Here is a 14,881-nt window from a genome sequence, read left to right as displayed (position 1 = left end):
AACAAAAGATTCTTATTCAGGAAATCTGGTTCTCAGAAATGCATCTGCACAGTCAGTTTTCTGGAGTATGGCACAGCAGACTACTCAATTAGAGTTCTGCTGCCAGAACTACAAATCAAAACCATGAATGGATTTGTGAGGCTGCACATGATATTAAACCATGGTCCTCAGTATCTAAGTTACAGGTTATCCCATCTCTGATTGAATTGTCTGTGCCAAGGTACTCATTAAATAAGATTCCAGTGGATCAGTGATTGCCCAACTTAGTGAGTGCTAGTCTGCATGTGGATGCAAAAGTAAGAATCCCGGGTTGAGGGCCCTGGCTCTTCATCTAGAGAGGGATCTGGATCCTCCCATTCCCCCTGGACAGAGACCTGGGAATTATCCCCTGTGGCCAAACTGGGATCCTCAAAAACCTGGGGCTCTGGAACAGCCAGGGGAACTCGTAGCAGTGAGGATGTTCGGAGCTCCCGAAGCTCATGACTCTCCCGTGGTTGTATTTGCTGAACCTGGGAGCTACTACACACAAACAGTGATTGCATCCTGAAAGAGGAAATAGATCTCAGTTTGGCACGGAAGCTCCTGTTGAGCCAACAATAGATGAAAGGATTGTAGCAGGTGCTACTCATCGCAAACCAATGAAAGGCATAGAAAATCACACTGTCATTTTCTACACCTGCACTGGAAATAAGAACCACATAGAAATTAAGCGGAAACCAACAAACTGCAAAGACCAATACAATAAGTATCAGCATCCGGATGCTCTTCTTGCGCTTCTGGTAGTGTGCCATAAGTTGACGAGCCGATGCATCACCAATAGCATTTTGAATCCACAACCTCTTTCCTAGGTGAGAATAGGTTCCGACAATCACCAGAAGTGGCAGGATGTACAGCAAGATAAATGTCCCAAGGTCCACATACTTCGAAACCAGTGTGCTGGGTCCAGGAAAGGAAGGGAGGCAGTAGCTCCTGACATCACCATCCCTGGAGGAAAGCAAAATAGAAATTAAGATAACATGACTAACTGAATAAATACGTGAACACTTCTAGTAGCTACTTGTAGAGTGTGTCCATATAAAGTCCCAGGCCCTAGAAACTTTAGGTCTTAATTTCTTCAATTTTAAAATTAAGGAGGTTAACTAAAATGTTATCTCTTGCAGGTCTAGTCTGGATTAAACTGAAGACAACCAGATTCGCCATTGCCAGTTATCTTGATTGTCCATCCTCTTGGTTCCACTAACACATTGGAATTAGAAAATGGCACCTTGTCTTCGATTCAGGAAAATGGGGGAGTGATGAAAGTGAAGTTAAGAACATCACAAAGGTGAACTTTCTGGGAGTCTCTAGAAAGATAAAAGGTGAAATTGTCCATTATGTCTGACTTACATGTTGACGAGAGTGAAGAGATTTTGGTAAATTGCATGTGGCAGAGCAAGGAACACTGCAATACTCCAGATCACGCCAACAACAAATAAGCTCTGAGAGTGGGTTAGCCTTGGTTTCATTGGGTGCAGAATAACCTACAAAAGAGAAGCAACAGCCTTCCTGAATGAGCCCAGGTCAGTGTACTGTGCATAATCAGACACAGGTTAATAAGTTTCTGCTTGGGTTACAGAATTTACTTGGACTATTAATTTATTTTATTCCAGTATCAACACTGATGGATTGAAGGTAGTTTAGGGGGAAAGAGAAAATGCATAAAAACACACATATATAGTCTCAAAGCTCTGAAATTCGAAACGGTCTCCAGCTATAAGAGTAATGACAGTGGGGAAAGTGTCTGAAAACATTCTATTCTCAAAGATGTTTCCACCCTATAGATTTCTTTAAGATGTCTAAGCTTCCTGGCCATTTCTCAGTGCCTGCACTTTTACTCAGAAGTGTCCTCAGGTTGTCTTACCCGGTGCCGGTCCATAGCAACTGCCATCAGGGTAAGGGTTGAAACATGGAGGGAACAGTACTGAGCAAACCGACTGACGTGACACATGATCCTACCAAACACCCACTGTCCACTCAGGAAACGAGCCTAGGGTAAGAAAAGGGGGAGGAGAATAGGTTCATTATTAAAATACTGCCTTTAAGCATCGCAGAGAAGCTAGGGTCCAGAGTGGAGGCCCCAGGCATGCATATTCCTGTTTGTCTTCTAAGTTCCATCACCTATACCTAAAATGGAGCAGCTACATTCTGAAGTGCTGAAATCAACTCTATAGAAATCACTCACCAGAGCAAATGGACTGTTGAGCAGGATTATCAAAATGTCAGATATTGCCAGATTGAAGATGAGAAGGCCTGTGGATTTCTTGGTTTCCTTGTGCTTGACAAAAACTTGGCAGACCAGGGAGTTGCCAAAGAGAGATATCACTATGATGACTGCATATGCAAAAGTCAGCACGATCTTCGCCATGATGTGGGGATTGCCCCCTAGCCATTTAGTGACGGTTCCTCTTGGCCCTCCCCATTCTGCACTGGAGATATTGGTTCCATTCTGGGTTGTATGATTGCAGCTTTGATCCTCGATTGATGGAACCCAACTGACATTTTCTCCGAGCCAATCAATGGCACTTTCCATTTGTAACAGGAAAGGAGATGCTTCCTTGAAGGAAGCATTCATTTTTGTCAGGGGAGAATTAAGCAGGTCCTAAGGGACCATAAAGAATATAGATACTGAAGTCCTTTTTCCAAATCCTTGCAAATAGAAACTCCTGGTTCCACCTAAAGGGGGAAGGATCAAACACATTAGCATTGTATAAACAGTGGGTCCAACAAAGAAGCCAGGAGCCAGGTTTTCACATTGTTTTTAATAGAAGCTAGCAGGCTTGCTAGTCAGCCCACTTTCACTAATATGATAGAATCCTGTGAAGCCAATTAGATCACACATATAACGTGATCAAGCCAGAAGAAATGGGCTTCTAAATAGGTGGTGAGTCTCTAACTGCAGAGGCTATCACCTGTTTAATAAAGGACGAGGGAAGTAATGTGTATGTTTGCATACATCTAAAAGGGTAGGATGTCAGAGACTATAAACTTAAAAGGAAGACTTTTGTTTTCATTTCCATACTACCCCTGTCACTAAACAGCACCATGACTGCACAAATAACTATGACTGACAAAAAATTAATTTCATATTTCTAAATTTTAAAAAGACCCTCAAAATGTTTTCAACATAAAGAAATAGTAAATTTGTGAGATGAAATTTATGCCAATAATACACAGTCCAATACTTTTGCACCGCATACATTTGTCAAAATGTAATAATATATACCACAAATATGCATTATCATCGTGTCAACCAAAAGTAAAACTACATACCTAAAAGGTATTTTTCCTTGGCTTTTCTAACTATCTAATAAAGATGCTATATGCTTCATAAGCTGGTGCAGAAGATTAAATTGGTATGCACGAATGAACATGTATACTATTCAAATAACTTCATGATAGAAAATTCTCTGTTTCCTTCTGTTTGAATCCATTTTCATTGTTTTTAAGCAAGTAAGTTCTGGTTAAAAGGGAGAAAATGACGTTTCTCCTGTGTGTGTGTGTGTGTGTGTGTGGGTGGGTGGGTGGTTTTGTTGTTAGTTCATGTCCATGGGTGTTGTGCATGGACTTTTGTGTATATCTGTCTTGTATGACTGATTTAATTTAGAAAGTTATGTTATATTGCTTATGTAAACTTACATGTAGCGTGATTTATATTGCCATGATGCAGTGTACATTTTCTAAACAAGACCTTAGTGTGTATTAGGTGGTATGTTTGCATGCTATGAAATTATGTGATAAGTTTCTCTGCTGTACATGCACTTGTATGGTATGTTTTGTTCAGTGTGTCCGGTATATGTTTGTGTAGAACAAGTAATGTAGTGCTGTTTGTGGTATTGGTTATGCTGGGGAGGAGTAACAGATTTTCCTTGTTTTTCTCTCTTCCCACCTCTTTCTGGCTCCTTCTCCACACACAAAATCTACTAAGGCAAATTTTGGATGTAGCTGAGTGACACTTAGGATGCCTGAAAAACTGAGTTCCATAGTAAACACACCACAATTACATCACAAATATTTTAATCAGAGTGCCCCCCACACACTTCTTATTCCAGAACTGGTAATGCTAAAGCAGAAAGACCACAAGTTTGAGGACAGCTTTGGCTGTAATAACCAGTTTCAAGTGGAGATGTATACTGTTAGCCTGTTTCAAAAATGTTTGTGTTATGGGGAAAACAAGGAGAATCCTTATACTAGGGTTTGGGATCCCTTTTGACCACATAGAGTTCCTAAATTCTCTTCTGACTGGGTGCAGTCAGGCTGTGGTGCATGGCTCTGAGCAAGGGGTGCCCCCCCCAACATAGCATCTAAATAAGCCAGGTTTTGAGCCTTAAGGTTTGAGCTTCTGCCCCTCCCTTTGTTGCAGGGGAATATGAGGGGCGGGGGAGGGAGCTCCAAGCCGTTTCTGGAATTTTCTAAGCCATCAAGTGGGGAAGGGATTTAAAAACTCGAGATTATTTATTTTTGTGAAGAACTACTTCTCTCCAGCAAGACTTCTCTTTAGTCAAACGGTCAGAAGGGGGCAGTGGAGAGGAATATGTAATTTCATTCATAGCCCCTTCCCCAAATTTCAGGAGGGCGGTGCTTCAAGGAACCACGTCATCTTGAGACCTCAGCCTCGCGAGGGTGGTTGCTATTGGTGACCACCCCTCAACCTCCAGCAACACCCTGGAGACTGAGGTCCTAGAGTTCTAATTACAGAGATTTGTTTTTTACTGTCTTGCTGGTAGGAAGGATGACGAACACTGATCCTTCTCTACCCCATGCTGGGGTCCCCTCCCCAGTTATGAAGTAAATGATTCCAGCTGGGAAGGGTTCTTGTTGGAGGAGAAGTACCCTTTGCAGCCCTTTACAGCCCTTTGTAGCCCTTTGCAGCCCACCTTCTCCCTGGAGAGCGAGATAGGGAGGAGGGTGAGGGGTCTGAGAAGGGAATGCGTATCCCGCCGCATCGCATCTCTAAAACTGGCAGCTGGCTTTCCAAGTCATGAGGTCAAGCTTACAGTTGGTGTGTACTTTGATGCGCAAGAAATCACCACTACCACCATCCCCTCCACCAACACCACCACCACCAGAGTAACAACAACAACAACAACAACAACAACAACAACAACAACAACAACAACACAAAACCAGCGTTTTCTCATCGTAGAAGTGCGACAGTGTGGGGGCTAAATCACCAAGAAGTCCGAGATGTAGTAAATAGAAAAGAGCACTTTCAAACAGGTTTTGGAGCAGATATCCTCACTTTTTAGGAGTGCCAGGATCCCTGATGATAGGGACAAAACAGGAGGGAATTTCTAGGGACTCACCCAGAGCTCTTAAGAAATCGGTATTTTGCGCTTGCAGATAACCTGTGGAAGAAATGCATCCCAAAAAAGAATACAGGATGAGGACTCGGGGGTGTGGGCGCCTGGTAGACTTGGGGCTGCCATGTCCCCAAATCTTTCTATTTCATGGGCAGTCTGACTTTAGCTACCCATTTCCCTGTTTACCTGTTGTCAGTTGCAGGGACAGCAACTCACCCCCCACATATCTCCAGCCTTTCCTGTGAATGTTGAGAGACTTACCTTAGAATCCGGAGACGGACTGGGAAGCTAGGAGTCTAGCAGCCTCTGTCTGCTGGGCAGGCAGAGGAGACCTGAAGACGGACTAGCGGACTAGAGGGCTAGCCGCCTGTCCGTCCAGGTCCGTGCTCACTTCAGAGCCCGAGGTGCCTCTGGCTCTGCGCACCACAGCCAACTGCCGCAGGCAGAGTCGTGCGCACTCCCCCGCGTCAGTGGGACTGGGTAGTGACCCTCAGCAATAGGGGGCGGGGCCCCGCGGGGGCTGGCAGAGCTTTGCGCGAGACTTTGCCTGTACCACGAGATGCTGTCTGGGTCCGCAACACACAGGGTGGGGGGAATGGGGGGGCACAGGTGGCCTCTGCAGCTAAATCAGAGCTAGTTAATTTTTTCCACACTTGCACTGTGTAACTGAGGCTCTAGTCTTCCCTATTAAGACACGGACACTTTGGGGACTAGACCAGATGGTGCATCTGAATTTGGGGGTTGGTTGCTGCGGATGGGGTACATTACTCCTTTTTTTAAAACCTCACTCATCTAAATACTCCCATTTCAGGTCATCAACCAGAATGTAATTAACTCAAGTTCTTTCATCCCGAATTTCCTACTACCCACCTCCCCAAGGTAACTTGGTCATCGTATTTAAAAATAAAACCTGCATGGAGCCATAACCAAGCAAACACGATGAAGCCTTCGGAACCGCAGAGGCTTGGAATCTGGAGGCAGAGGGTGGCAGGTGAAAGGGAAAAATAAACAGTTAGGGAACAGGCATCTTTAGAAAGCTGCCTTAGAGTGTACTTACAGTGATGCCGAACAACCTATGTGATATAAGAACTATGCATACGCTTTTGCAAGACCAGAGTGGTGAATATTTCCCACGGATCCATTTTTTCCCCTTAGGAAAAGGAAAGCGGGGGGAAAACAAAAGGAAGATGAAAAATACAGAAGCAGGAGTTTCCTGGCATAAAATTCCCAAGAATCAAGTCACTTTAGAATTTGAACCACTTGTTCAGCTATTTTGTTTCTAGAAAATTCTTTTTTCTGCCCTCATTTTGGTGTTTGGTGTGTGTGTGTGTGTGTGTGTGTGTGTGTGTGTGTGTGTGTGTGTGTGTGTGTGTGGTGTGTTTTCAGGTAGAGAAAATAGCCTCGCACTGTACTTTTAATTCACAGGTTAGATTCCTCATTTCTTCCATGATCTCTCTTCCGAATTTTCTCGAAGGAATATATAAGCAATCAGAGAGCTCTTAGTTGCAATGACTCACTGAGTCTCTCGGCATAGAACAGAGGTGCCCTTAATCTTTTCACATCTGATTTTTCACTCTGTAATATGCAAACTCTCCAGATTTCTATCAAGCTCAGTCTTTCTTTCAGGTAGTGCAAAAATTCCATTTCGTTTTATTTACAACATATTTCCTACCAAAGAGTGCAGGAGTAACTCCATCTGTCAAAATCACTAAATATCTTCCCCCCAAAGACAAAGATTTTCTTAAATCTTTCTCAAATATACTTGATTTGCTTTAGAGACTTCAGGAGAGTTCTACATCTCATCTTTCTATGTGTTCGTGTGATAGACCTCTCCTCTTAGTTACCCCTGGCTTTTAATAAAATAAAAAAAAAATCAGAATAGCAACACCTCATAATTTTGCCTCACCCTAACTTTTAGCAGGAGATATTAAAACCGTTTCCATCTGGACATGAATATTTACCAAAAAAGGTGTTTATCCAAAGCAGAATAGAAGCAAGCTCATCTTTGCAGCATCCAGAAGTTCCTTTAATGACCAGTCTAGAAACACTGTGCTGTTTTCTACATAGGATTTATTCACTGAACACAGGAGCAGGAGAAATTCTGTCTGTAAAATTGGACACCAAATTTATCTAAGTCCCCAAAGAGTATGTTCTTGCGTCTCTCCTACAACTAAAATTCACTTCTAGACAATATTGAAAGATTCTGTATCTTCTCACGTCTTTATCAAAGTTCTCTTAAGCAACCAGCGTCTTCATGTCTTCATTTGACTCAGCATTTCCTCTGTAAAGGGGCCTATTCAATCTGTTCCACACTGGAAGAGAAGCCAAACACTCTAGAAACAATACTAACTATTCCTCCATTTTGCTAAATTTCAATGTCACATCCTTAGTTGGCCTCTGACAATCACTGATCGAACCCCTTCAAGCCCACAATGCCTTTAGACTTCAAGAGTCCCTCAACAACAGTAGGGTAACCTCAAGAAAGCACAACTGAGGGAGAATAGTGAATTCCAGACCTAGAAGGAGGCCATTTGGATAAGATAATCTAACTTGTTTTCACCATACAATGGCCTCAAAGTGATTACTTTCACTCAGTCCCCTGCTGCTTGCATAGCATACAACTCTATCTTGCTTTCCTGCTCCTTGTTCCTCTCCTAGGTAGACAACAGCATCATTAACCTTGCAGAAATCTTCTTCTTTACCCTGCTAAGCTTTGGTACAGCCAAGACATAGCTCTTTCTTCCATTCAGTGTCCAGGATTTAAGTTGCATCTTCAGCTTGCTTCTAAAGCTGCACTACTTGGTATTCTTCCGAAATCTTCCAGCTAAGGAATGCAGCGGCTGCACGTGTGGCTCACGGAGAGTTAGCTCAAGCCAGCCAATCGAGGGCTGAAGAAAGAGAGCACAAGCTCCAGAGCTGTCAAGCTCTTCCCACAGATCAAAGCCCTCCTGGTAACAGATTTATAGGATTTCACCGGGAAGGAGGAGTGGGCGGAGCTCCAGACTATTGGTTCAGAGAAAGGGCGCGCAGGGGGGAGGAGAGAGAGGCTGAGGGCTCTGTGGCTTCCTTTGCTGCCCACGGAGTGCCAGTTTTGAATAGTCTTAACATGGTAGGCACTGTTTCCCAGAATTTATGTTCAAATACAGGCAAATTTCTGCATTTACCTTCTACCCCACCGCAACCTACACATCTCTCGAAGGTACAGCTCTGGTCCAACATAAGGATGAGGTAAAAGGGCTTTCTTTGTTGAACACAGGGACACACCTGGTACATAATCTTATACAGTGCTGTTGATTTTTAAAGCTTTAACGCAAAATTAGCATGATTTTTTCATATGGACATATATATATTATGTATAATATATATTTCTTTTTCAAAGAGAAAACACACAAAAAGGCAAATAATGTGCTTCAGGTGGAAGTATTAGTGGGAAAGCCAAGCTGCCCTTTATACCGTAAGATTCTCCACATTCTCATGATGCCTCAAGATAAATTCTCTGAAGTGACAGCATAGTGTTAAACATGCCTGTTTCTCTTTTACACACTTGCTTGTCATACGTTGTGCATTTAGAAGTTCTGGTGTACTGGGTTTATGTGAGATTGCTCTGTAATCTGTGTGCTTTTCTGTCAGTAAGTTAATGTAGTTTGCTGAGGGTCTTTTAGTTGTTTATTGACTTGGGAATGTTTGTATACCCATCAGATTACCTAACCTTGTTGATGATTCCTGCCACAAAGCAGTCTTTTTAAAAAATATTTATCCTAACACCTCACCAAACTCTTCAGACTATTTTAATAAGCCTACTTACTAACTCAACCTTCTGACTTCTCTCCTCTCGGCATCCCTGAATAGCAATAGTTATAGCTCAACCAAGTCAGATTAATCTAAATAGCACTTTGATTATATCATGATTACTGCATATGAAGCATAAATAGTTGTCTTGTTTCTAAAATTCTGTCTTTCTAGAGGCTGTTCTAAAATTTGCTTCATACCATCTAAAACTGTTATTCAGACCCTAGACATGACATATCTAGTCACCTTCAATTTTAGTACTCAGGAAAGTCTTTGTTATTTTCTAATAGTGTCTTAAAATATAGTCATACAATTTACCTACATAAACTTCACAATCAAGTGTTTATGTAATATCCACACTTGTATAACCATCACCGAAATACATTCTAGAACCTTCTCATGACCACAAAAAGAAAAGTGGTGCCCATTTCTTTCCATTGTACCTAAGCATTCTTCTTCAACTTTGAAAAATAACTAATGTACTTTTTGTATATATGGATTTTATAAGTATACAATTATAGATGTTTTATGGTCTTGTTTTATATGGCATAGTGGTTTCTTTTATTAAAATATTATTTTATATGTATATATGTTGTGCTTGCATATATGCATGTGCACCATACATACACTTAGCGCCCTTGGAAGCCCAAAGACAACATTGGACTCCTAATAATTGTAAGTTATACAGATTATAAGCCATCATGTGGGAACAGGGAACCAAACCCAGGTCCTCTGGAAAAGGGTAAGACCCCTTAATCAGTGGGCCATCTCTCCACCCACAAAGTTTTCCTTTATAAATAGAATATATAAATGTAACAAGAGAATGGGTTTTATTGTGATATTTTCATATATAATGTACATTGCTCATACCTTCTCTTAATCTTCACCTCCTCCTATTTATCTCTTTATACATCCCTAATAGCTTCCACCCCACAACTTTACTATCATTTTTTATTCTTCTAAATTCCATATGAGAGAAAATATACAACACTTGGAGGGATGATTAAAATTGATTTTTTTATGATGGAATCTAGAACCACTAGAATTTGGACAAAATATTATGGATATGAGCACAAGGGATTGTTAATATTGTGATAATTGAGATGTGATTATGACCACATAAAATATTAGTGTACTATTCCATGGGCAATGGTCCAGGACTGAATAAGAAGGAAAATAAGCATGCATATTCATTTTCTCTGCTTCTAGAGTACAGATACAATGTAAGCAACTGCTTCATGCTTCTTTCACTGTGACTTCTTTACTGTGAAAGACTGTACTGTAAACTGTGAGAATTTCAGCCAAGGCAAACCCTTAATCTCTTTTTTTTTCTGAAGTGATTTTATTTTCTTTTTCTTTCTTTTTTATTGGATATTTTTTATTTGCATTTCAAATGTTGATCCCTTTGCAACTTTACCTTCCTTAAGACCCCTATCCCATCCCATTCCCCTTCTTCTATATGGGTGTTCACCCTCACTAAATACCCCTTCCCACATCCCCACCTTGACATTCCCCTACACTGGGGGGTCCAGCCTTGGCAAGACTGTGTTTCTCCTCCCATTGATGCCCAACAAGGCCATCCTCTGCTACATATGCAGCAGGAGTCATGGGTCTATTCATATGCACTTTTCGGGTAGTGGTTTAGTCCCTGGGAGGTCTGATTGATTGGCATTGTTGTTCTTATGGGATTGCAAGCCACTTCAGCTCCTTCAATCCTTTCTTGAACTTCTCCAACAGGGATTCTGTTCTCAGTTCAATGATTTGCTGCTAGCATTCGCTTCAGTGTTTGTCACACTCTGGCTGAGCCTCTCAGGAGACAGCTACATCAGGTTCCTGTCAGCATGCACTTCTTGGCTTCGTCAATATTGTATAGGTTTGGTGGCTGTAAATATATAGGCTGGATCCGCACGTGGGGCAGGCTCTGAATGGCCATTTCTTCAGTGTCTGCTCCAAACTTTGTTTTCATATCCCTCTCTATGAATATTGTTGCTCCCCCCTTTAAGAAGGAATGAAGCATCCACATTTTGGTCATCCTTCTTCTGGAGTTTCATGTGGTCTGTGGATTGTATCTTGGAAAATTAGAGCTTTGGGGCAAATATCTACTTATCAGTGAGTGCATACCATGTGTGCTTTTCTGTGTTCAGTTTACCTCACTCAGGATGATATTTTTTAGTTTATTCCACTTGCCTATGAATTTCATAAAGCCATTGTTTTTGATAACTGAGTAGTACACCAATGTGTATATTTAACACATTTTTTGTATCCATTCCTCTGTTGAAGGGCATCTGGGTTCTTTCAAGCTTCTGGCTATTATAAACAAGGCTGCTATGAACATAGTGGAGCATGTGTCTCAGTTGTATGTTGGAGCATTATTTGAGTATATGACCAGGAATGGTATAGCTGGGTCCTAGGGTGGTGCAATGTCCAATTTTCTGAGGAACCTCCAGACTGATTTCCAGAGTAAATGTACCAGCTTGCAGTCCCACCAACAATGGAGGAGTGTTCCTCTTTCTCCACATCCTCCCCAGCATCTGTTGTCACCTGAGATTTTTATCTAAGCCATTCTGACGGGTGTGAGGTGGAATGTTAGGGTTGTTTTGATTTGCATCTCCCTAACTACTAAGGATTTTGAACATTTCTTTAGCTGCTTCTCAGACATTCCGTATTCCTCAGCTGAGAATTATTTGTTTAGCTCTGGACCCTTTTTAATAGGGTTATTTGGCTCTGTGGAGTCTAACTTCTTGAGTTATTTGTATATTTTCGATATTAGCCCTGTACCTGATATAGGACTGGTAAAGAGCTTTTCCCAATCTGTTGGTTGCCATTTTGTCCTAATGACAGTGTCTTTTACCTTACAGAAGCTTAGCAGTTTTATGAGGTTCTATTTGTCAATTCTTGACCTTAGAGCACAAGCTATTGGTGTTTTGTTAAGGAAATTTTCCCCAGTGCCCATGGGGTCGAGGATCTTCCCCACTTTTCTTTCAGTTAATTTGAGTGTAACTGGTTTTATGTGGAAGTCCATGATCCACTTGGACTTAAGCTTTGTACAGCAATAAGAATGCTCGAATTACCCTAGATGCACAGAACACATGAAACTCAAGAAGTGTGACCAAAATGAGGATGCTTCACTCCTTCTTTAAAAGGGGAACAAGAATACTCTTGGGAGGGAATAGGGAGGCAAAGTTTAGAACAGAGGCTGAAGGAACACCCATTCAGAGCCTGCCCCACATGTGGCCCATACATATACAGCCACCAAACTAGATAAGATGGATGAAGCAAAGAAGTGCAGGCCTACAGGAAACGGATGTAGATCTCTCCTGAGAGACACAGCCAGAATACAGCAAATACATAGGCGAATGCCAGCAGCAAACCACTGAACTGAGAATAGGACCCCCGTTGAAGGAATCAGAGAAAGGACTGGAAGAGCTTGAAGGGCTTGAGACCCCATATGATCAACAATGCCTACCGACCAGAGCTTCCAGGGACTAAGCCACTACCCAAAGACTGTACATAGACTGACCCTGGGCTCCAACCTCAAAAGTAGCAATGAATAGCCTAGTAAGAGCACCAGTGGAAGGGGAAGTCCTTGGTCCTGCCAAGACTGAACCCTCAGTGAATGTGATTGTTGGGGAGAGGGCGGTAATGGGGGGAGGATGGGGAGGGGAACACTTATATAGAAGGGGAGAGGAAGAGGTTGGGGGGATGTTGGCATGGAAACCGGGAAAGGGAATAACATTTGAAATGTAAATACAAAATACCCAATTAATAAAGATGAAAAAAAGCTATTGAGAAGACCCTCAGAGGCCAGTTCTCACCTACTCAATCTGCTGGGAAAAAAAAAAAAGATTGGGTTGATTTGCATTCTTCTGGTGCTGACCTCCAGTTGAGCCAGCACCATTTATTGAAAATGTTATCTTTTTTCTATTGCATGGTTTTAGATGCTCTGCCAAAGATCAAATGACCATAGGTGTGTGGACTCATTTCTGGGTCTTCAATTCTATTCCACTGATCTACCTGCTTGTTTCTGTACTAATACTATATAGTTTTTTTTATCACTATTGCTCTGTAATACTGTTTGAGGTCAGGGATGGTGATTCTCCCAGAAGTTCTTTTATTGTTGAGGATAGTTTTTGCTATGCTGGGTTTTTTGTTATTCCAAATGAATTTGCAAATTGCTCTTTCTAACTCTATGAAGAATTGAGTTGGAAATTTGATGGGGATTGCATTGAATCTGTAGATTGCTTTTGGCAAAATGTCCATTTTTACTATGTTAATTTTGCTAATCCATGAGTACGGGAGGTCTTTCCATCTTCTGAGATCTTCTTCAATGTCTTTCTTCAGAGACTTGAAGTTCTTGTCATACAGATATTTCACTTGTTTGGTTAGAGTCACACCTAAGTATTTTATGTTATCTGTGACTATTGTGAAGGGTGTCATTTCCCTAATTTCTTGGTCTGTTTATCTTTTGAGTAGAGGAAGGCTACTGATTTGTTTGAGTTATTTTATACCCAGCCACTTTGCTGAAGTTGTTTATCAGGCTTAGTAGTTCTTTGGTGGAACTTTTGGGATCACTTCAGTATACTGTCATATCATCTGCAAATGGTGATATCTTGACTTCTTCCTTTCCAATCTGTATCACTTTGACCTCCTTTTGTTGCCTAATTACTCTGTCTAGGACGTCATGTACTATATTAAATTGGTAGGGAGAGAGTAGGCAGCCTTGTCTAATGCCTGATATTAGATTGGGAAAAGGTCTTTACCAATCCTACATCTGATAGAGGGTTAATATCTAATCTATGCAAAGAACTCTCAAAAAGTTAGACTCCAGAGGACCAAATAATCCTATTAAGAATGGGGTATACAGAAATGAACCCACACACCTATGGGCACTTGATTTTTGACAAAGGAGCCAAAACCATCAAATGAAAAAAGATAGCATTTTCAGCAAATGGTGCTGGTTCAACTGGAGGTCAACATGTAGAAGAATGCAGACCAATCCATGCTTATCACCCTGTACAAAGCTTAAGTCCAAGTGGATCAAGGACATCCACATCAAACCAGATACACTCAAACTAATAGAAGAAAAACTAGGCCAGCATCTTGAAGACATGGGCACTGGAAAAAATTTCCTGAACAAAACACCAATGGCTTATGCTCTAAGATCAAGAATCAACAAATGGGATCTCATAAAACTGCAAAGCTTCTGTAAGGCAAAGGACACTGTGGTTAGGACAAAACGGCAACCAACAGATTGGGAAAAGATCTTTACCAATCCTACAACAGATAGAGGGCTTATACCCAAAATATACAAAGAACTCAAGAAGTTAGACCGCAGGGAGTCAAATAACCCTATTAAAAATGGGTTTCAGAGCTAAACAAAGAATTCACAGCTGAGGAATTCTGAATGGCTGAGAAACACCTAAAGAAATGTTCAACATCTTTAGTCATAAGGGAAATGCAAATCAAAACAACCCTGAGATTTCACCTCACACCAGTGAGAATGGCTAAGATCAAAAACTCAGGTGACAGCAAATGCTAGCGAGGATGTGGAGAAAGAGGAACACTCCTTCATTGTTGGTGGGATTGCATACTGGTACAACCATTCTGGAAATCAGTCTGGAGGTTCCTCAGAACATTGGACATTGAACTGCCTGAGGATCCAGCTATACCACTCTTGGGCATATACCCAAATGATGCCCCAACATATAAAAAAGACATGTGCTCCACTATGTTCATAGCAGCCTTATTTATAA

The 14,881-nt window shown here is 41.5% G+C and overlaps 1 protein-coding gene across 1 annotated transcript; it reads right to left on the bottom strand.

Moving 5' to 3' along the window:
* Positions 1-263: 263 nt before the first annotated feature.
* Pgr15l (G protein-coupled receptor 15-like) lies at positions 264-5,776 on the bottom strand. The gene is given in 5 exon segments (NM_001106583.1): positions 264-984; positions 1,387-1,520; positions 1,901-2,026; positions 2,222-2,712; positions 5,601-5,776. Coding segments are annotated over 4 exon segments (1,371 nt in total). The 5' UTR covers positions 2,612-2,712; positions 5,601-5,776.
* Between the last annotated feature and the right edge of the window lie 9,105 nt (positions 5,777-14,881).

This window comes from Rattus norvegicus, chromosome X (assembly GCF_021556685.1).
Source record: "Rattus norvegicus strain SHRSP/BbbUtx chromosome X, alternate assembly SHRSP_T2T, whole genome shotgun sequence".
Lineage (NCBI taxonomy): Eukaryota > Metazoa > Chordata > Mammalia > Rodentia > Muridae > Rattus > Rattus norvegicus.
This window is presented reverse-complemented; position numbering and strand designations above follow the sequence as displayed.